The 20,772-nt window shown below is 44.5% G+C and overlaps 1 protein-coding gene across 1 annotated transcript in view; it reads left to right on the forward strand.

Annotated features, from left to right (window-relative positions):
• The window catches only part of ATP13A4 (ATPase 13A4), a 41,159-nt gene extending 25,374 nt beyond the window's left edge, over positions 1-15,785 (forward strand). Inside the window, exons 18-31 of the mRNA XM_071812298.1 lie at positions 116-227; positions 2,072-2,196; positions 3,161-3,324; positions 4,363-4,485; positions 5,061-5,140; positions 6,200-6,242; positions 7,209-7,318; positions 7,636-7,732; positions 8,435-8,507; positions 9,738-9,912; positions 10,385-10,599; positions 11,311-11,399; positions 13,166-13,246; positions 13,759-15,785. Coding sequence (XP_071668399.1) covers positions 116-227; positions 2,072-2,196; positions 3,161-3,324; positions 4,363-4,485; positions 5,061-5,140; positions 6,200-6,242; positions 7,209-7,318; positions 7,636-7,732; positions 8,435-8,507; positions 9,738-9,912; positions 10,385-10,599; positions 11,311-11,399; positions 13,166-13,246; positions 13,759-13,980 — 1,709 coding nt within the window. The 3' untranslated portion in view covers positions 13,981-15,785. The remainder of the gene's footprint in view (positions 1-115; positions 228-2,071; positions 2,197-3,160; positions 3,325-4,362; positions 4,486-5,060; positions 5,141-6,199; positions 6,243-7,208; positions 7,319-7,635; positions 7,733-8,434; positions 8,508-9,737; positions 9,913-10,384; positions 10,600-11,310; positions 11,400-13,165; positions 13,247-13,758) is intronic.
• Positions 15,786-20,772: the final 4,987 nt, after the last annotated feature.

Genomic DNA, 20,772 nt, shown 5'->3' on the forward strand with positions numbered 1-20,772 from the left:
TGTAGACATTAAGTGTACCTGCCCTCTGGGAAAAGAACCTTCCCTGCTCCAAGGTGCTCCTTTTATTAGAAAGCTGTCAATGCCGTGATGGACTCTCTTTTCCTCTTTTGCACAGTCCCATCAAACTTTGAAAGCAAGCTTCGGCTCTACACAGCGCAGGGCTTCAGGGTCATTGGACTAGCGTGTAAATCTCTTCAGTCAGGGAAGCAATCTACAGATCTGACAAGGTAAGGCATAGACTGCTTCTTATCAGCCACATTCAGCCATGGGCTAGTGCTGCCCCACACGGTACCACTACCACAACACTCCCACCAAGAGCAGGGATGTAGTACAGAATTTTGTTAGATTTAGGCCAGAGGGAATCTGATTCAAGTCTGGATACAGGTCTGTCTGAGAATGGGTAGAGGGCGCCTCACTACCCCATGCCTATAGCATGTGTCCACAATTGTTACACATTTCTTAACAGTGGATCAATATAGAAAGTACAGCTCTAGTACACTCTGAAGTCTAGTGTGGGCGTCCTTCCGTCCATCATTTCTACCAATCTTCTTGCAAGTTTATCCAGGCTTTCAACTCAAAAGAAGTATCTTTTTTTTTCTTTTTTTAATCTTGGTTCCTCGATTAAGCAAAGGCAGCAGATGGTCTCCGTTACACCGTCTGTTCTCTGGCCCAAAGTTAGCAAAATGTCTTCTGCTGCTGTCTTGGTCCAATCCATTAGCTTTCTTGCTTTAGCTTTCTTTAGTTTCTAGAGAAGCAAACAAACACTTCTGCTATGCTCATGGTATTAGTTTTCCACAAGCCTCACACGAGAACACCTATGCATGGATTCATATGCTTTTACACAAATCCCTCTAGCTTTTGCCCGTGATACTCTAAAAACATCACTTCCGAAACATTTGCCATTACTTAGCATCTACTGTCCTCTCTGTTTAATAGCTGCGGGTCCTAATCCAGACAGGACTCACTTGCTCTTTCATGGGCTTTTTGGATTGCTGAAAGGGCCAGTGACACCAAGGCAAAGTGCAAGTGGCTTGTTTAATTCTTGTGACAGGTGTCACAACAGACCTATCCAACCCAATGAGCAAATATGTGTGATTTGGCACATATTTTGCAGTTGTGTATGCAGTTATAGCATGTGTGATGTATATACTGCTAGGCAAAATAGGGAAACTGAAGGTCAAACGCAAGATCTGCTGTGAAAGCAGTGACTATTCGAGCACTACCTGACTCAGCTACTCTGACAGCCATGCAAGTGTTTGGCATCACCTTCTCACTACAGTGGCTAAAATAAGGGTGTGAAAGCTTTAGTTTTTTTCAGACTCTTTGGAGTCAACCTGTCTCCCTAAGAGACCTGTAGTTTATGACTCAGGGATCAGATTGTTTACCCAATTCTGTTCTCAGCTGCATGTGTTGAACTGTAAAACAGGCAATAGCACAGGTGTAAAGAAAAGAGTAGGAGAGAACAGAGTTGGCATTCTCACATGCTGTTTGCACAGGTCCTACTGTCAAGAGTAGCAGATACTTTACTAAGATGTGTTTCTTTGTTGTACAGTCCTCAAATGAGAAGGACTAGTGTACATGAACTTTCCAAATCAGACCACCACAGTTAGGGAATCCTGCAGGAAATTCAGGGTGCTTTTTTATGCTGGCTAAGGATGGTGAATGAATGGAAAGCAATCCAACTTATCCATCAGGCTTCATGTCAATATGTGGAGCAGACAGGTCAAAATTGGCCCTTTTTTTGATTTGGTAATTAAGCAAACATGAGCTGGAAACCGACTGTGCCTTGAACTCATTCTTCAGAGCAAGAGAAGAAGAGAAGAATGAAAAGTCATGTGAAGATTCTCCGGACAGTGGGAAGCAAGCCCTGCTGGTGTTGAGGTAGCACCACGAAACACAGACAGCCTGGGACTGCTGAAAAAAAAACCAAACAACAAAACTACCTTATTTTAATTGTTTTGAGTTAGGTGGGATGGTTAACAGTTAGAACTGACTATCACCAAATTCAATGGAAAACCAGGCAAAAGGCAAAAAGAAGAATTAAATCTGTCTGTCTGTTCTTCACTCTTAGGGAGGAGATAGAATCTGATCTGACATTCCTGGGTCTGCTGATAATGGAGAATCGATTAAAGAGGGAGACAAAGCCTGTCCTGGAAGAGCTCAGTGCTGCCCGAATCAGGAGTGTTATGATCACAGGTATCTAAAAAAGGTGGATTATTTATGTGGCCACTGTCCCATACAGAGAGTTCAGTGATGTTTGAGTGAACAATCTATCGCTTTCTCACCACCACAGGTAGGAAGGCACAGACATTGGTATCTTTCAGACAATTGTAGTCCACGAAGCAACTGTGTTGTAATAATGATGTGAGCTGAACTATGCAGGCTTGTGTTCCTGACAACTTGACCAGGCTGTGTCAGATACCCAACTCTTAATCTGTCTGCCTTTCACCACAGATCAGAGCCTTCCTGTTCCTCTGATGCTTTCTAGTGAGTCCATTTGTTCTCCCTGCTAAGTTTACGAGATGACATGGACAAAGACATGTCATGCAAGATCCCCTCTTCATAGGCCCTCATGAAATCCTGTTCTCATACAGGAGCAGAGATGGATCAGGACAAGTCACTGAACCTTATGACATCTGGTTATCATGCCTAGCAGTCCCTATATATCCCATTTTTTTCTTGAAGGTCTGGTTTGGATTTGAATGGGATGACCCCCAGTTTTCACATGGTCCAAAGACATTTTTCCATGAGTAATGCAAATCTTTTCTTCTTGGGCTTCCCCTCTTTTAGAACACATCCTACACCAAAGCTGTCTAAGGGCAGTTGGTGAGAATCAACAATACTAGCAGTGAATCCCTTATTGTTTTTTTGTCTAGAACACATCATCTAGGAGCACATTCCCCATCTGGATTTCCTGAAGCTGAAGATGAAAATATTTCATCTCCACATCAAAATGAAAATATTTCATTTCCAGATGAAAATACATTTAATTGTTGAGACAGACCTCACCTGCAAAGTTTTGATTTTTACCAAAGCTTTCTTAGGCAATACTCTGAAATTTTGCTGCTTCTTGTGGAATTCAGGAAAAGACTGATGTTTCCTCCATAAGCAATTCCTCATTGCAGAAATTTAAAAATGACACTCCCCTTGATTTTTCTAGGTGACAACATTCAGACAGCTGTAACTGTTGCCAAAAATGCTGGGATGATTTCTCCAATGAACAGAGTGATTCTTGTGGAAGCAAATGAAATACCTGGATCTTTTTCAGCATATGTAACCTGGAAACCACTAGAAGAAGAAAAAACTGGAGATTACAGAACCCTGGTGAGCATATGAGAAGCAGGTGTTGTGCAGGAGCTAAACAAACTCAGCTGGAATGCTTTAAATAATACAGTGAGATTACGCTAGTGTAACAGAGACCAGTCATTCACCATTTTCTGCATGTCAGAATGTTATGTGCTAGGAAAGTGTTTAAAAAGAATGGATGTTTATATTGTACTCCCCTAGATCTTCCTTCCTAGCATATTATCTTGTGAACAGGTTTTTGCTAACTGCCTAGCTAGATTTGAGAATAGCTTTGCAGAATCCCAAGGAAGATTTGTCTCCAGCCCACATGCTTAGCTGATGCCAGTTTAAAGCATGTTTCCTTTCCCTGTAAGGTAAATTCAATAGTACAGATGTGGACTTAAAATCTATGGAACTGCACTGTATAAACCAGACCTGTTCAGTCAGGTAGTTAGCACTTCTCCATACCTGCAGAACTAAAACACAGATTAACTGTTGAGAAATTGCATATACACGGTGAAACATAGGCTAGCTATGTTAAGAAATTATATTTAATCAAGCATCTCCACAAAGAAACTGAGACAAAGACTCTCTGAAGTGTATGTCTGAAGATGCTGACTGTTCTCTGAGAGGTACTGGAGTCAGGCAGATGGTCAGGAGTCTCTGCAGGGGCTGTTGAGGGCCTCCTTTCTGCCAAAGCTCAGCCTGAGCAGCGTCTTCACCATATTTTACCGCAAAAAGTCATGCCCGGCTGTGGTGCCCGTATGCTCTCTCACCCTTCTCATAGTGCAGCCCACCAGATGGGCAGCGTTGCATAAATTCTATCAAATGTGGCAAAGCTGAGGGCCAGCTTTTAAGACAAATGAAGGATCCAGTTCACACTGGAATTAATGGCATTATATGCCTAAATCCCTTTACAAATCCAGGCGAAGGCAATGGGCCTTGAACCCAGGTCTCCCAAGATTCTTCACAAGTGCTCTCCCCCGGTATGTCCTTTTCTTTGTAGTAGTGCTTGTGTAAATGCACATAGTAGCTTTTGAGGGCTTGCAGGCAGCACTCATTTGTCTTGTTTTATAGGAGAATGACAGTCAGACTGAAAGAAAAATCAGGCCAGCATTGGAGTCAGGCCAGTATCATTTTGCTACGAGTGGAAAATCTTACCAAATCATAGCACAACATTTCAGGCACTTACTTCCAAAGGTAAGGTCTGGATTATTTAACCGGAGCAGACTTGCCATTCAGTAGATGTGGATTGTCCTGATACAATTAGCTGAAGAGGTCTGTACCAGGACATCTTTTGGGAGCAGTTCTAACCTTGAAATACTCAGTGGGCTGGATGAATCTCTGATATTAACATATGGAGAAAGATCTGAAAATCCATGGATTTTTCCTGCACATGAGAGGAGCAAACCTGCCTCGTGGTGTGAGGATGTAACTTAAAACATTTGTGCTCATCTGTATGCAATTCAGCATGACTTGCCTGTTTTACGGAAAGGGTAGTCTCATGAATTGTCTTCTATTAAATCCCTGCCTCTGTTCATCAGGTAATTCAAATGACACACCAGGCCTCTTGTCCTTATTGTGATTGTTATTTTTTTTCAAAATATTAATTAATATACCTTTTATCTTTGATCATCAGCCTTTCCTGTTTTTGAGTATAGTGTGAGTTGTTTGGAAATGTGAATTTTTGGTGATTTCTGTTCCAGATAATCGCTGAAATCACTGTGATGCTCACCTCAAGTGCTTAAAAGTCATTTCCTTTTTTCTCCTTACAGCTCCTGCTGAATGGAACAGTTTTTGCTCGAATGTCTCCTGGTCAAAAATCCAGCCTTGTAGAAGAGTTTCAAAAGCTGGAGTAAGTTCATAATGAGCACTAAGAGTTAAGAGGTGTTTGGTGAATTTCCAGGCTTGAAAAGAGTGTAGTAAGAGTTAAGAGTTAACTTTTGTCTAACATAGCATTCCCTGGAAGTGCACAAAACTGAAATTTCCACACTTTGGCACTTAAATTGCAAAAGCCTATTAAAGAAGAGATGCTGAAGTCCATGTTGGTTTGGCAGCCTATCAAAGACCTAACACTCCCATGATTCTGGGTTTCATTTGTTCACATCGTCCTTCATCCTTACTTCACTTTCTGTGCAGGAAGGAGGGGCACTTGTCTACCCAAGATTTTTGGAAATATCTCCCAGGATTGCAGCTTCTCGGGTGCTGGCAGTCCTTTTATTGCACTGTTCCTGACTTGGTGTGATGGGTTAGGAAACATGGCAGGACAGTCTGGATTAGTATGTCATGTGCTGCTCACAGTTGCAGAGGTGTATATATATCCATGAGTCCCAGGTGTTTTGTTGCCTGTTGTTCAGCTGTTTCCCAAATCTTTTGAAGACCTCCAGCCAACTAGCTGGCCCCTTGCCCTGCCCTAGAACATGGTGAGCTTTAGGCTCTTTCAGAATTATCAGCCTGGTGTGAGCAGTTTTGAGCACCCCAACCACTGTTTGGCCTCCCTGAACCACAAATTCATGCCTATTCCTGGTGAACGTGAGGTACCAGTGCCTGCAATCCTTCCTTTCTGAGCAGGGCTGCCAGCATTAGCCCTTTCCTCTCTTACAATTGACCTCACACCCAGTGGGGGTGGGACACTGAGTCTGTTGTAGTGAAGATAAAAATTAATGGTAATGAATTCTTCAGCCCATCATAGCAGAAACTCTTTACTATAGGCACATTTGAGGTACAGACCCAAGGCACATGCACAGTCCATGGTCCTGGGCTTGTATTTTAGTCTTTCAGCTTTCCAGAAGGGCTTTGAACAAAACGCTCGCATGACTTGTATAAATGACTTGCATGGAGGAGGCTCTGATTTCCTTCTGTTTATAGGTCTCATTTTCCCCAGCACTGAACTGTAGGTCGCTTTATTTTTCAGTTACTTTGTGGGCATGTGTGGAGATGGAGCCAATGACTGTGGGGTAAGTGACAATTCTTTACAATATATTTATTTAAAAAATGAAAAATTAATGCAATGCCAGTAGAATACCCCATACTGAGCATACACTGGAGATGCGAGTGCTCTGCTTAGTGACAGAGCAGATGTACTGGTGCCAGTTCTTATTCAGGCCACAGTGTGGTCTTCACATTGCAAGAGCTGTCTTAGGCAGAGATTCTTGTGGTTTGTGGTTTCAAGGACTGATTAATTTCCTTTGCAAAAACCACCAGAGGATTCTCCACATTCTCCACTGGTGTTCATCTTCAGTGTCTGGAGGTAGAGAAGGCTTAGGTGAGGAGAAGTTTTCATGGGGAACAGCTGCAGCCCTACAAGGTTTTTATAAATGCACATTTTACTGAAGTACAAGAATTTTTTGCGTGTGTGTGTGTGTGTTGTGTTTTGGGTTGTTTGTTTGTTTGTCTGTTTTTAGTTAGTTAGTTAGTTAGTTAGTTAGTTTTTTCTTTCCAAAAGGAAGGGTCCATGTTCAGGTGGGACCCATAACTCCCTTCTGGGCAGGTTTAGTTCACTCCATGACTTTGCACATCCTTGTGTCAGTGGGAGCAATGCCACCTAGGCAGTGAAGCACTCACTTGCCTTAACAATAAGTCCCAAGGGTTCTCTTGGGGGAAGCAAGCAGGGAACCTAGACTGTCTACATAAGGTATGATTGCAAGTGAGGGCTGACAAAGGAGGCAGAGGCAAACGTGTCTTCTGCAGCTGGTGGTGGTTCTATGGGAAGTGGGCTTTCCCATGCTGTCATTCCCATTCTTCTGGGTGTGATGCCTCGAGCACACCCCACTGGAGGAACCTTTCAGGCAGAGCACATCCAGGGAGTGAAAAGAGGCTGCTGTTCACAGAAGGGGTCACGTAACAAGGGGTAATTTCTTGGCTGACATATCAGTTGCTGTGTCTTCCTGGTCTGTGAGTGCTGAAGGAGAATTAACTTTCAGGCTTTGAAAGTGGCACATGCAGGGATATCACTGTCGGAGCAGGAGGCATCTGTGGCTTCACCTTTCACATCCCGAACCCCCAGCATAGCATGTGTGCCAGAGCTAATCAGGTAAGCATGGGGGTTTGTTTCCTGTTACATAAAGGAGACAGTTCCCACTCCTCTCAAATATTAGTGTTGGGTGTTCCCATCAGGCCAGAACAGGAAAAAATAAATGCCTTTGACCTTGAAATTGCCATTTGCCTTGTTCCCATCTGAAATTCCTTTAAGATACATTAACTATCTCAAGGCTACAGGAGGAGGGCATCTACAGTGGAGACTTCTCTGCTTGTGACACATGCCTTCATTTTGAACAGCGTTTTGAGAGGACTGGCAAGAGGAGCAGACCCGTCATCTAATTGCTGTCCTTTGTTCATGTCTCCACACAGGGAAGGCCGTGCTGCCCTCGTCACTTCCTTCTGCATGTTCAAGTACATGGCGCTGTACAGCACCATTCAGTACCTTGGTGTTCTCCTGCTGTACTGGGTATGCCTTGCGAACGTGTTGGCTAGAACTGGATGAGCTACTACTCCCTTGTAGGAGAAACAGTCCATAAAAGCCACAATAAAACTAGGGTATGGAGCTTTACCTTTATCTGAGCTGCAAATTTCTGTGGCATGATCATATGGTCCTCCTGTACCCTCAGCTGAAAACTGGATTCTTCTCATTGACTTCAGCCAGCAGGCTCAAGATCCAAGCTGGGCAAAAAGAATGCTGAGATACTGAACAGTATTTTGGGTGAGGGCATATGTCTGTGAAAAGGGAGAATGTGGCATAAGCATATGCTGTTGCAATTTACTCAGCATTTAAAGCATGAATTAGCTTGACAGTAAGCAAAATCCCCTAGAGTGCCTTAAAGCATTTTTGCATGGCTTCTTCCCAAATAGAGAGGAGGGCTTTGCTTTCAGAAGTCACCCAGCATTGAGAAAGCACGTCTCTTCAAATAGCCTTCTTCTTTATTGCATTGAGGGAACTGGAAGCATTGTTAGGCTGAACAATGCACAAAATGAGAGTGTTCACTGCAGGGTGGTGGATTGTGTGGTCTTCTTATCTGCTGACTAGCATTTCAGAACAAACAGGAGGGCATTAACTCCATGAAAATAATACAGCTTTCTGAAGACGATATAAACAAGCCCATGGCAAATGTCTGATTTGTGATTTTTTTTTTTTTCTTTGTGTTCTTTTCAGCAACTAAACTCTTTTGGGAATTACCAATTTTTGTTCCAAGATCTGGCTATTACCACTGTAATTGGTGTGACAAGTAAGCCCCTTAGTCATCCTACGTATTAATGTGAGAATGATCAAAAATGTTTTTCACCTCCTTGGAAATGCATAACAGTGTGTACAGAAAGGAAGAAAAGGGAGAGACTATGTAGAGTACAGGATGTTTAGGTTAGTGGAAGAGGTCTCTTGTTTGAGAAAAGCTCTGAAATAAGATGGGTAATTCTTAATGGTGCATTTGCTGAACATGTAGGTTGTGGGTAACTGGGATGTTGTCTTTAGAAGGAGGAATGAAGTGAGAAGTCTATTCAGATTTTTTCCTGTTGACTTTGGAAAGCAGATCAAGAAGATACCTAAGGATCCATGCACAAATGAAAAAGTGTAGGGATTGAATGTTTGGAATCCAACTCATATGTGAAGCTGTGTAGGCAGGAGATATGAGAGGAAACAGATACAAAAATGGAGAGGACAGAAAAGACAGATGTCAGACACTACAGAGCAGGAAACTGTAATCCAAGAACAGGAGAGGAAACTGATGTTAGAGGGGAAAGGGAAAGAAGCGGTGGTTGAGATAAATGCAGGAAGAGATTCAAAATCAGGAGTGGCAAGGCTAGGAGCATGAAAAGCACATATCAAAAGTACATAGCTGTCTTCCATCTCTGCTGGAACACAGACAACTGGAAAAGGCTTTGATTAAATCAAGCCTAAAAGGCTCAGCCACAATACCAGGTGCCAAAAGCTACCTTGCTTGTGAGTAGCCCATTTGGAACACTGCATCAAGGCTTTGTGTATAGCGATTTTACTCAAAGTCTGCATAACTTTGTTAAACCTAAGAACAGAGGAAAACCTGTTGATTCAGCTAATGCAGTCCTCCACCAGCTGAAATAACCAGGCACTATGTTCTTAGTCCAGGAGAATGCACAGAACATGGACAACAGAAAATCCCAAGCCACAGTTGGCAAGTGACAGAAAGAGAACAGGAGAGCTTGAGCATATCCTTATACCCTTGGTCCTGACAGTAGCCAAATAAAAATCCAACATTTTCTTTTCCAAAAAGCCTCATGATAGTCAGACACCATTAGTTAACCTGCTCTGTGGCCATTAAGATTTTGTAAGGAAAAAACTCTATATTTTATACTCGATACTAGTATTTGTATGTATTATAAAGAATATTATAGACTGAAAAAGTGCTGGCCATTGATAACAGTAATATACAGCAGCACTGCTTGTATTTTGGACACACTAGTAAACATATCTGTGCATGTTTCAGTGAGTTTCACAGGTGCCTACCCAAAGCTGGTTCCCTACAGGCCTCCTAGCCAACTTGTCTCGCCTCCGCTGCTGCTCTCTGTTGTACTTAACATCCTCTTCAGCCTCAGCATGCAGATTTTCGGGTTCGTGGTGGTCCAGGAGCAGCCTTGGTATTCCAAGACTGATATACACAGGTAGGTCCCCTTCTTGGGACTCTGGGTGCCACAGGGCAGACCAAATGGGACAGGTCTGCATGGTACTATTAATCAGCCTAACTACAGGCCTGGTTGGCAGCTGCAGGCAGAGCCTGTGCTTCCTCACAGGGTGCAGACATATTAAGCAGTGTTGTCTGCAGGTCCCTACGTTCTCCAACACGTCTTCCATGCAGCACAGCACATGTGGTGAGAATGCCGCTGTTGAGCACAAAGAGGAGTATTTGATTGCAGAGAAGACCAGAGTATCCAAGTAGGTTTGAGCTCAGGCTCTGCCAAGTTCAGAAAGCTCAATCCAGTGGGTAAAATTGAGGATATTGCCAAAAACCTGCAACCTTGTGATAACAGGAGCAAATCATGGCTGTGAAAGAGAACTCCTGATAGTGGTATGGGAAGCCAGGGCAAATAAACAGGACAGTGATTGTCTGCTGACTGGTGTGACTCTCTTTTTCAGTGCCTGCCTCTCAATGAACAATCACATGGAGAATTCCTCCTCTATTTCCAGCCTGGGACATGGTGGGTTGAGAGATGTAACCCTTGAGCAAATGGACAATGGCTACAAGAGCTATGAAAACACCACAGTGTGGCTGCTAAGTACCATCAACTGCATCATCGTAGCGCTGGTGTTTTCCAAGGGAAAGCCTTTCAGGCAACCTGTTTACACAAACTGTAAGTGTGGGGAGAAAGGGAGGAATCTGTAAGTCAACCCAAGAGGTCAATTCAATAGAGGAAAATTAAAACTTGACTCAAGTGATGCCAGCCAAAAAGCAGAAGCCCAGTATTAGATTTCTAAATGAGTAAAGGCCAACTTTTCAGAAGTTTTAGTGCCAGTGGCATCCTGTGACCAGCAGCTCTCTGAGCTGGGCCCACATTTCGTGCTTCTGTAATGCTAAAAACTTGGCCCTGGCGTTTGGATTTCTGAAATAAACAAATGGAGTTTGATAAAAACTTTTAAGGAGTAGCAGGAAGGTGGTGTTGGCTCACCGAAGCATCACATTACTTAAGGCAGCCTGAATGAGTGATCTTGAGACGAGACAGAATTAGGGGTTAGGGACATGGCTTATCGATGGGCTTGGCAGTTTTAAGTTTATGGTTGGACTCAATGGTCTTAAAGGTCTTTTCCAACCTAAATGATTCTATGATTCTATGAAGGATGCTTTTAGCATTTTAAATCTGTGGCTACAAGGCTTGTCCCAGCCTTACCTACATCTGCTTGACCAGTAAAGCTGGGGTTTTACTCTGTTCACTTTTCTTTCGCTGAAATGGATTTTATTTTTTACTGTTTCACACAGAAAATGATTACAGTCTTCTGTAGTAGAGGCAAGCAACTGAGATTGCTCACAACCCTGTGGTTTTATTTGCTGCTTCTTGTCTCTTCAGATGTGTTCATACTGGTGCTCATAGGACAGCTGGGCATTTGCCTCTTCTTGCTGTTTGCTGATATTGATGATCTCTACTCTAAGATGGATGTGAGTATTGTTCCAAGGTGGGTTTTCTTCCTGCTGCCAGTCCTGCTGTAACTGGGATTGCTTTTAACAAAAGGCACAGACTTTTGCAGTGATACACAGTACCTCTAAAGGCAAATCAAATTGAAAGAGATGGACTTCAGATGATGGGATGGAAGAACCTGGAGATAACAGTAGCTCTAAACACAGATCTGTGTGCATTCTGGCACCTGGGCAACTATACATGCATGTTTGATTGTTTCAGCACGTTGTCCATACAAGAGAAGATTACATCACTAAGTTTACCATGCTTGGTATGTTGATGGCTTGATAGTTGTGAAGCCAGGAGAGGAAAGGGGCTAGGCCCTGCAAGTTTAAACTAAGGCACCATGCACTTGTGTTTCTCAGGCTGTGCTGCTCGCACATAGATCCCCCTGCAAAGATCTGCCAGTTCACACTCACAGCACCTCTCGGTTCTTAGTCCCAAATATTTTCAGGCTTCCTGTTTAAATTTCAGACAGTTCTCAGTTTCCTAAAGCAGTATTTGGATTTGGAACAGTTGTAGAGAAAGACTAGTGGGACTGTCATGGCAATAAAGGATCTGCCTTGATCCTTGATTAATAAATACCGATAGGGCTTGGTTTATTTAGTCTGGCAGAATGCAGACTGGGAGTTGCCTTATGCAAATCTATCTTAGGAGAAATGCAAGGGAAGGATAAGATCTACATCGGCGGTAGGACAGGGTTGTCAGTGGACCTGGCAACAGGGTGTTGAGGCTGGGAGATGTTAACCTCATCCACTGTGACACAGCCTTGTAGCAGAAGTCGCAGGAACAAAACAACAGCAACACACAGATATTTTTTCAGTACATTTGCCATCAGAATGATGAAGTGTTGTGCCTTTGGATATCAAATACTGAAAAAGATGCTGCTTCTAGTCCTGTAGCTTTGCGTGAGGGTTGACAAGTGGATTTAGAAATGGAAATAATGAAACATGGAAAGAGAAACACAGACAAGGGGAATGGACCTGGATTTTTAATACTAAGCAGCTTAGCTAAAGCTGCCTCACCGTGTAACTGTTCCCAGACCAGTGGCTCGGCAGGCAAAACCAGTTAAAGAATCTACCACGAGATGGCACTTCAAAGCAAGTCTCAGTCTAGTTGTGGACTGTGGTGACCCAGGACACTGTCAGCACTGCAGCCGTGAGGGGCTAAAATGCCTTTGAGGAGAACTGTAAAACTCTGGGCTGTCTGGAGGGAATACACTGGATTTGCTAAGACAAAAGGAGGGAGTGGCAGTAAGAAATTCTGCAATAGCCTAGCCCTGGAGAAACTGCTGACCCAAATTTTGGATCTGAGCTCCAAAATAAGTTGAGCTACAGCCAGAAAGCCAGTGTTGCCAGCTGTGGGAAGCTGGAGCTGAGTGTGGAGCTGAAATACTCAGACTTCCAACTACTTCCTGTAATAGAAATGTAGGCCTCCAGTTGCACCATGAGAGGTTTAGATAGGATATTAGGAAGAATTTATTCACTGAAAGGGTTGTGAAGCAGTAGAGCAGGCTGCCCAGGGAAGTGGTTGAGTCACCATCCCTGGAGGTATTTAAAAGACATGTAGATGTGGTGCTTAGGGATATGGTTTAGTGGTGGAGTTGACAGTGTTAGGTTTACAGTTGGACACAAGGGTCTTTTCCAACCTAAATGATTTTCTGAGTCTATGATTCTATGACACAAGCTCCTACCAGTGTCCAGTGTGTGGACACGTTGTTGATCAGCTTCTTCTGCTTTTTTCCCAGCTTGTTTGCACCCCTACCATGTGGCGGATCTCCATGGTGATGATGCTTGCGGTCACATTCGCTGTGTCCTTTATTGTCGAGGTGAGCATGCTTCATTGAAAATACCTGTCAGCACTAACTGGAGCGATGAAAGTGTCAGGTCTCACTCTTTCTCCCTCCTTCTCAGCCCAGCTTGGAAATATCTAGTAAAACAGGAGTGGTTGCTGCTACCTCACCCTTACTCTCTTTCCTCAAAGTCCCACATCTGAATGATCAGATACAAGGGAGTGCAAGGCCCAACCACCTTTTCTGTCCTCTGGTGAGTGGGATGTATCAGGCCCTGCCCCAAACTAGAGAAATATGGGCAATCATTGGTGTTTTCTACACAGATTCTGAAAACTGTCTGGAGGAGCTGATCGCAGTTTTCTGGTGGAGAGCTTTGGTGGAGCTGGTATGAGAAGTGGTCAGCAAAATGCTATTTAAAGAATGTGGATGAGCAGGACAGGGTGGGAGATCTGGGTCTCCACTACTTGTCCCATGTGTGTCCTGTGAATGAAGAGGGAAAACTGCTGTCCAGGTCCTCCAGAATTGTCCTTTTGCTCTTGCTTTTACAGGAAGCTGTCATTGAGAACAGAGCCCTATGGCTGCTGATGAAAAAGACCTTCTGGTACCAGTCAAAGAGCCATTACAAAAGGCTGCAGCGAGCGTTAGAGCAGGACCCAGCCTGGCCACCTCTGAACGAAACCTTCTTCTCAGACTCTGTGGCAATATCTGTGGAGGGAAATATGGGAGGCCACAGCAATCCAACATTTGACAGCAACGAGGATGCACTCTGAAGGAAAATACAGAAGACACATTTCCAGGACATTTGCAGTTGGCTGTTGAAGGACTATCTCAGAGACATAAGAGGAAGGACCAACCCCTCACAGCCCCCTTATTCTGAGACTAACCAGCTCTGGCTTATTTTTAAATTAACTGGAAGCAGAAAAGCTGGCTGCAGTAGCATGAAGCCAAAACAGTGTCTCCCCTGTCCTCTTGCCCATGTATGAATGGCTGCCAGTTGTAAATGGAACAGCTTGCTGAAAATTGACAAAGTATTCATGGTTGAAAAACCCCACTGCTGCATTCCTCTCTTGAACTGCATTATGAAGTCTGTAAAGGATGGGGCTCCTCCAGATGAGAAGTAGCAAATTCAGATACCAGCACTCCCCTGGGGAGATACCCTTCAACAGAACATTTAGAACTTACTCCTGATAGAAGCTGCTGAACATTGACAGGTCCTGGGACTCCTAGAGCTCTCAAAGTTTCAGATAATTCTACCTGGTGTCTGGCATTTCTTGGGGCTTTTTCCCTTTCTGGCAGTCCTTGGCTTTGTGGAGCTGCAAATAGCTGAAGCCTTCTAGAAGCACCCGCACCCAGCACCGTCGTGCAGAGCTCTGTTGCTAGCTCACTGCTACCAGGCAACCTGTTTGCCATCTTCTCAGTTTAAAATGTGGTGCTTGCATTTTCTGAGTGAAAAAACTATTGACCTACAGAGCAGAGTGGTTTAATTGTTTAACAGTTCTTTTTTTGAGGGAGGTATTTGCTCAGTATATCCATTTCAAAAATGTAGAATGAAACACATGGTAATTGCAAATTATGATCTCATTCTGTACAAGGACATGCTGTCCCTTGTGGTGTGAGCTTGCTGTGCTAGAGTGGCTGCTGCATGGCTGGGCTGCTGCCTGGCATCAGCTCCTGGTTTACCAGTGCCAAACCAAGCAGATACTGAAGGCATGACTACCTCCAAGGGCGTCAGTCCTGAATTATAAGACGGGGAGCCATCTAGGTCTCAGAACAATTTTGTTAAATCCTGTGGCATGCTCTGAAGTTGAACCATCTGAGGGCTTTGGCTCTGGTTTCCAACCACAATTGCACATTCTACACACCATGTGTCATTCATCAAGTTGTATCCCTCACCTCTTAAGCTTGGATGGAGATTTCTGCTCACTCTGCTGTTCCAAGTGCATAAATGCAACAGCGCTGCTCATTTCTGCAGGTTTTGCCTACTAAAAAAAGCACCTTCTACCAGCACATATTCTCTTAGCCCTTTGACGCCAGGCTGGCTTTCTGCTCACCATGTTTTGTAGCTTCTGTCCCCAGCTGAGTACAACAAGACATCAGTCAGAGAGGCTTTAGACCAAGAGGAACACTTCCTTCTTCGGATAAAGTGTGCAGGGGAGTTGGCCCCTTGAACTGACAGCACAATTTGTTTGTTGTAGCTGGAGCTTGCCCGTGTTTTAGTGGTGGGGCTGAGGAGCACATTGGAAGCACTTTGATGTTGGGGAATGGACGTTCCCACTCCTCCGTGCTAAAGAACTCTTGGGTTGTGACAGAAGCTCAGAGTCAGGCAGGTTGGGAGTCACAGTAAAGATTCCCTTGGTCTTTAAGGGTAAAAAGTAGCTCTGGAAAACCAAGAGCTGATCAGAAGAGATTATGGATAGTTTTGATTAAATATGTCCATACCCGAACAGCGTTTGAAAAGCATTTAACTTGAATTTAAAAAAAAAAACAAAAAACAAAAAACATTTTTCTTAAAAGAAAAAAAAAAAAGCCAAACCAAAAATGTTTCAACTTGAATAAAACATTTACTTGACTCAAAGCATTTTTTCTCCCTTTTAAACAAGTTTGACCTAAGCAAATGGAGTAAATACCTTCTTACCTTCTGCAGTTTACCAAGCCTGCCACAAAGCCACACAACTTGACACAAACCAGAAATAGTTCACTTTTATTCATGAAAGTGTCTCCAAAGTTTGGATGAGTTCACAGTTTGCAGCAAAATCCATTGGAAAGTGAAGACTAGATGCTCTGTGCCCTCCTTGCAGCTTAAGGAGACATTGAAGAGCAGGTGAGAGGAGTTATTCCTGCCATCCTCAGTTTGAGATAGATACAGTACCATTTTTCTTGGAGACAAAATTCACTGTCCTATTTATGAACTCACACACACAAGAAATATGTTGCTGCATGTGCTAAACTGGCAGCTGCAGTAGCATTGCCGAGTAGGCACAGAATTTATGTTTATGTCACAACTGACAGTATAAAAGTATTGATTCCTTTCGAACCTGTGGTGCTTGTAGGGTCAACAAGATAAAGACCTGCTTGCCTGCTGCTGAAATACAACCTTACCTGCAAGAGAACAGACTTCAGATGATAGGTGATATTTAACCTCTGCCACTCTTTAAGATACCAGTGTTGTGTTCCATCTACCTATGCAAGTCCAATATTTTCAGCCATACTGGGGCATATTTTATCATCTTCCCTGGGTGGCATCGCTCTGTTTGAACAGCAGAGTGATGCAGCGTGTCCCAGCTGCACTGAACTGCTTATATACCGTAACTCAGGCCATCCACACATCCTTGCTGCAGAAACCAGCTCATATGCAAACATCAAGCCCCTGCGTTCTGCTCCCTCACCTCTGGTGGAATATCAGAGGTCCCAATCCACATCCCAGTGCTGGGCTGGTCTCCTCAAACGTGGACTGGGAATGTATTTATGGTCAGGATAAGGAATAAGTAAAAATAAAAGCTTCAAGTTCGTTTAGGATTCACGTCTGCATTTTGCATTTTGAGGGTCTCTCTTATTTGAAAGGACCTGATACTTCTGGAAATCAGGACGGCACAAACAGTAGCAAGCCCGCTCCCACCTGCCGTCTGTCTGCCAGGCATCTGCCGGGCTCCTTGTGCCCATCCTGGCTCGTGTGAGCAAGAGAGGTGGGTGCAACGTGGGTGCTCAGTTTTGTCTGAGTGAACTTGCTGCTTGTAACTCCCAGCTTGTAGCACTGACAGAACAGTAGAGAAACAGAAATAAAAGCCAGTTGTTTTGTAGGAGTGTTACGAGTGTTTTGCAAATTCTGAGGCTTCATAAGGGCAGAGGCAGATTGACAGTCCTGGATGTGGCTTCCACAGTCCCTGTCTGCATTCCAGGCTATCCAAGCAGCTGAAGAATCCCCTAGAGGACTGAAGCTCCAGGCTTACTTTTCCATTTTGTGCCTGGCAGTGGGCACTGGTTGGACAGACCCCAGTGACCCTTGCCAGCAGACACTGTATATCCTGGTTAGCTTCTTGCAACTAAATCAAAAGGGCGGACTGTGGAGCGCAGCCAAAGTGCTGAGCCACACAGCCACTCTGAACAGCTCATTTCAAAATTTGATTTCCTTTTGAAATACACTTGTCCTAGTTAATGAAAGAAGAAAATCACTTTTATTTTTGTCCTTCACATTTTTTTCATGACTTGTTTATCTTGATACAGTCATCTCAGCTTTTGTATCTCATCAGCACTCTAGAGCTCAAGTCTCTTGGCAGCTCACACAACCAACGGAGGAACAAAGCTCAGTTTAAAGGATGCAGACCCTCGCCAATAATAGCTGTAGGTGTGCATAATATTAACACGCCAGAACCTTTTACAAGACACACCAGCTTTCCACTCACATGGCACCTTTTGTCTGACGAACTTGCTGCACAACACAGCTCTTCAGGAGGGTTACAGAGGAGGCTGTGAAGACAAAGTACCTGCCAAGGATCAACCAGGAAAGGAAAGCACAAATAGCTGCTACCTGGACCACTCAGTTCAAGGAAAGGAAGCAGAGAATTCAGTCATATATTGAGGGTGTCTGGTGACAACAACTGAATTTAGAGGACTCATTACTCACTCTTATAGCCTTTAAAGTCGTTATGTTGGAAAAAGAGTCCTGGAGCATCCTGCACTAATATTGCCCACCAGACAGTGCTTAACCCCTCTGCAGCCCTCCTGCAGTTTGTGGGCAGATGGTACGCAGCCCCCGAGCTGGGAGGGTCACGCTGTGTGTGCTGCATGATGGTTTGGTGCAGCCGATTGCTAAATGCATACAAGGAATGGCAACACTCAAACACACCGTCAGCCAAGCCAGGCTGTGTAAATTTTCTTCCTGGTTGGCTATCAATAGTGGGGACATGTCACAAATATGACTTTTTACATGGCTTTCATTTAGCGGCAATTTAGGATTGATTGATATTTTTTTGAGATGGATCACAAGATTAGATGATATAATTATGTGCAGCAGCCTGAAAGGCCTGCACTGAGTGCTTTGCAAACATGATTTGGAAACTCTTCCTCTACTTACTAACACAGTGTGATTACACAGGGTCTGGTGAGGGTGTAAGACTTTCTCTTCCAGCTTTCTGTGCAGAGAACAACTGGAATTCCAGTGCACAGAATGTGCACAGAGGTAGGCACTTCTGGACAGGTGTAAAATACAGTCCTGTCACTCCTGTGTTTGCTAGAGATATGTATGTGCTGCGTGCACTGGATGCACAACAGCATGGTCCCCCCGGGATGGGAGTCTCTGCCCTTTGCAAGCAGAGGCTGTGAGCAGGTGCTTCCCGGCATCTCCAGTGTCACTGTTTGCCCAGTGCTGGGGACTGAGAAAGTGCCTTTGTCATGGGGATGCAGGTGCTCAGGCATGCACAGGTGGGAGAGGTCCTGCCCTGCAGAGCACACCTGCACCTCTGTATCAGGATTGCTTGCAGGGCTACTGATAGCGGTGGGAGTCCAGGTTCCCTGGTTGCCTTCAGCAAATTCCTGCTGGGTTTTAACTGCTGCTCATGTGAACTTGTTTTAGACTAGGGAGCTCAGGACGGTTGCAGCAGCTTGGTTGCAGCACAAAATGAAAAGCTTGCTGTTGGAGACAGGTAGGGAGTCAGGTAGGGATTATCTGTGTTATGCTGATTGCTGCAGGCAGCATTTTCTCAGGGAGTCACTAGCTGGTGTGTGGATATGGCCCTCAATGCCTGCCTCTGCTTGTGGAACAAACACTGGGGGTGCCAGCTCCCTGCTGAGTATGGAGGGCCAGGATGGATGGGTGGAGTGACGCTGTTGCTGCGAGTGTCCACTGAGCTGGGAGCCTGTGCACCCCAGATGAGCTGCACCCACTTCCAGGAGACACCATCCTTGCCCTATCTGGCCTGTGGCTGCAACCCTGCTAGCAGAGAAGGGCCCTGGCTCTGTGCTGGGTGCTGCTGAGATCCCTACCTTGTGCCAGGCTGTCTGCATCAGGCCAAGTGGTGGTCTTCAAACACATCTTCCTGCGGTCCTGTTGGCTGGAGCAGCCTTGCTCCCAGGTGCTGTGCTTCTTGGAAAACTCTTCTTACTGCAGACAGGCTCAGCGAGGTAAATCAGCCATGGATGTGGGTTCCCTCAGCTCTGGCCTTCAGTGCTTCATTCTAAGGGCTGTGTGAGCACCCGGTGTGTATCTCTAAGAACAGGCTGTGCACCAGCACTGGCTGCCTCTGTACTGCACCTGTGCACAGTGATCCAGCTGATGGGATGTGTGTTGCAGCTGTGCAGGGACCAGCTGCACTGGCTGAAGTCGCCTCTCTGCCCCGGGGGACTTGGGCTTCTGTAAGCAAATTAAAATCTGGAGTTTTCTGAATTGTGGACACTGTGGTTTGTCCTCCCAGCCTGAAAGCACCATGTGCAGTTACTGGTTTAAACTCCTGTGGCCTCTGAAGGAATATTTTTTATACAACAAGGCTGCACATCTAAAAGCTGCAGAGCTGGTTTGAAATGGATTTTGCTAACATGGTATAAGGGTTGCATGATTACCTTTATTTCAGTTAAGCTGCATTGATTTTAGCTTAGTTTATGTTGATTATGATCAGAGTTCAGATAAATCAAGTTAATTGGTCCCTTAAACCTAAATAGATGGTTACTCCACAGCCTTTAAATCACTTGAAAATTATATTTGAAGTTGAACCAGTACAATTGTTTGTACAAGCCCTCTCCAAGGAGCTCTGCTTTGTTGTAAACCCTGTAAAGCACCAGTTGCCCTTCTGGCATTTCTCTGACATACATTTCAGATGTGGGACTTCCTTTTTTTTTAAATAATAATTTAAACCACTATTTCTTCCTCTCACCTGTACAAGCCACATCAACACATTACACTATCTCCCTACATTGTGTACTTCAGTTGGCAGGCTATTCTGGAAAAGCATTCAGTGTAGGCACAAGTAAACATACAAAAACATTTCCTTTTACTTACTCCCTGTGCAGGGTCACTTAATACCTCCTCAGGGAAAGGTGCCTCATGTACCACCTGCCCTGTGGAAAGGTGGGTAATTGTGATGTCTGGTCTTGGCTAGGTATCTCACCTCTGAGATGTCACAGGAGCTCCCCTTGCAGGGAGCAGTGGGCAGCTGGCAGCATCTGTGCCAGGGCACTGGGCAAGCCAGCACCACAGCCGCTCACCTGTGATGCTGCTGCTTGTTCCTGAGTGTGGGTGCTCTCCTGTCCTCATCATCAGCCCTAGGGCGAAGCTGCAGGGGTTTGCTAGAGCTGGGCTTTTTGGAGTGGGGAAGAGAGATGAGAGGTGCCCTGTATAGGGAGAGAAATGGATCACTGTGATAGGAATGGAGACAAATTATGGAAAACAATTGTTTATGGGTTTTTAGTTGTTTTTGTTTTCACAAAAAGATTTAATCTCTTTTCCTAGGTTTTCATTTCAGCCATAAACCAAAGTTATGTTCCCAAATGAACTTTTATGCAATCTGTGACAGCATGGGTGGCACAAAGTGAGCCCTGTGGTGGGGCTGCCTGGGTTCCCACCTTGGTCCCTG

This window comes from Patagioenas fasciata, chromosome 9 (assembly GCF_037038585.1).
Source record: "Patagioenas fasciata isolate bPatFas1 chromosome 9, bPatFas1.hap1, whole genome shotgun sequence".
Classification (NCBI taxonomy): domain Eukaryota; kingdom Metazoa; phylum Chordata; class Aves; order Columbiformes; family Columbidae; genus Patagioenas; species Patagioenas fasciata.